Raw genomic sequence first — 1,463 nt, 5'->3', positions numbered from 1 at the left:
TCATTTGTGTGTATTTACGGTCAATTCTGTATAAATCATATAAATTACGGTCAATTCAGAGTCTCAAGATTTCCTGATTGGCATCTGAGGGTGGCCATGTCGGAGTTTTCTAATATTGGTTACAGCTGGTTACTACCGGTTCCAACCGATCCAATCACCCGTGGCTGTTCGGACCGGTTACAGCCGAAGAGTGGTTGATTGAGACTGTGTTCAAACCATCGTTTCAACCAAGTCCTAACCAAATTTCAATAATGTGTACTGCGCTCACAACCGTATTGTAATTGTGGAACGATGAGAAATTTGTAGTCTAATTTTTTGAAGTCTACTATATATTTTGTAGTCCGTAATTCTATTCGACTTTGTAGTACGCTACTGTAGTATTCTATTCGACTTTGTAGTGATCTATTCTATCTACTGTATTGTATTGTACTTGTTCTGTCTATTATATTGTATTCTATTATACTTTGTAGTGTTATTCTATTTATCCTATGTAGGGTATTGCATCAGCCAGGATTCGAACTCTTGAGCTTATGGTCTTACTTACCTTTGGTCAGTGATCGATAGTTACCGCTTTACCAGCGGGGCATATATTTACATTAGATATCGGGTTAACATAAGGAGCAATTGGTTCTCGACAGTAAATAGAGCGACTTGCACCCTAAAGTACACTGATGCGCTTCGCACCTTTACATGTACATGATGAATAGTGACAGTGAAGAAACGAAATTGAAGGCATCCATAACTACAGACAGCGGTAACTAAGTTTTGCGCGCGCGTGGTTTGCGAGGCTTGCGAGTACCTGGTACAGCCTCAACAACCTCCGCCGCTGTGTCCTGAACAGGTCCCTTCTCCCTTGCCTTCCCTTTCTTTGACTTCTCTACAACCCTGGCTTCTGGTGTGACCAACGTAGATGGAGCCGCATGATGTGTTGTTGAAAGCAGCTGTTCCTGTGCGACATCAGACACCCGATTGCCACGGCTGTGCTCCTGCGATGGTCCAGCGCTGATGACTCTTTGTTCAACGTTAGGACTGGCGGGAAGGGAAGTGGCGAGAGCATCTTGTTCGATACTACCATGAGTAGCAAGTTCAGGAGGGGCGAGGGAGAGTGTGTCGAATTGATTGGTTGCATCCTCGATGCCACTGCTTTCGTCCCCGTCTCCCAGATCATTTGCGATCGTATTCACTGTAGCCGAACCGAAAATGATCTGGTTGTAGAGATCGAATAGTGCTTTCCCGTATGGGGTGTCGAGTTTCTGAATAATAAACATCTTGTACGAGCTGAAATCTTTGCTGTAGTCGATACCAGTGACAGCTCCCTTCCCAGCGGAAAGCTCGGGATCAGGAGAGAAGATGAAACGAACCTTGTGGAAAAGAAGAAAACAATTAGAAAGTTATACACTTGGCAAGGAGTTTAAAATGTACCAGAATGGCGATGCTGGCAATAGAACCAGGTGTCACACCAA

General features: G+C 44.2%; 1 protein-coding gene across 1 annotated transcript in view; it reads right to left on the bottom strand.

Annotated features, from left to right (window-relative positions):
- Positions 1 to 758: 758 nt before the first annotated feature.
- Positions 759 to 1,463, bottom strand: part of LACBIDRAFT_332838 (uncharacterized protein) — a gene marked incomplete at both ends in the record, with an annotated part of 7,804 nt that continues 7,099 nt past the window's right edge. Inside the window, one exon of the mRNA XM_001887401.1 lies at positions 759 to 1,361. Coding sequence (XP_001887436.1) covers positions 759 to 1,361 — 603 coding nt within the window. The remainder of the gene's footprint in view (positions 1,362 to 1,463) is intronic.

This window comes from Laccaria bicolor, genomic scaffold (assembly GCF_000143565.1).
Source record: "Laccaria bicolor S238N-H82 LACBIscaffold_45 genomic scaffold, whole genome shotgun sequence".
Classification (NCBI taxonomy): Eukaryota; Fungi; Basidiomycota; class Agaricomycetes; order Agaricales; family Hydnangiaceae; genus Laccaria; species Laccaria bicolor.
This window is presented reverse-complemented; position numbering and strand designations above follow the sequence as displayed.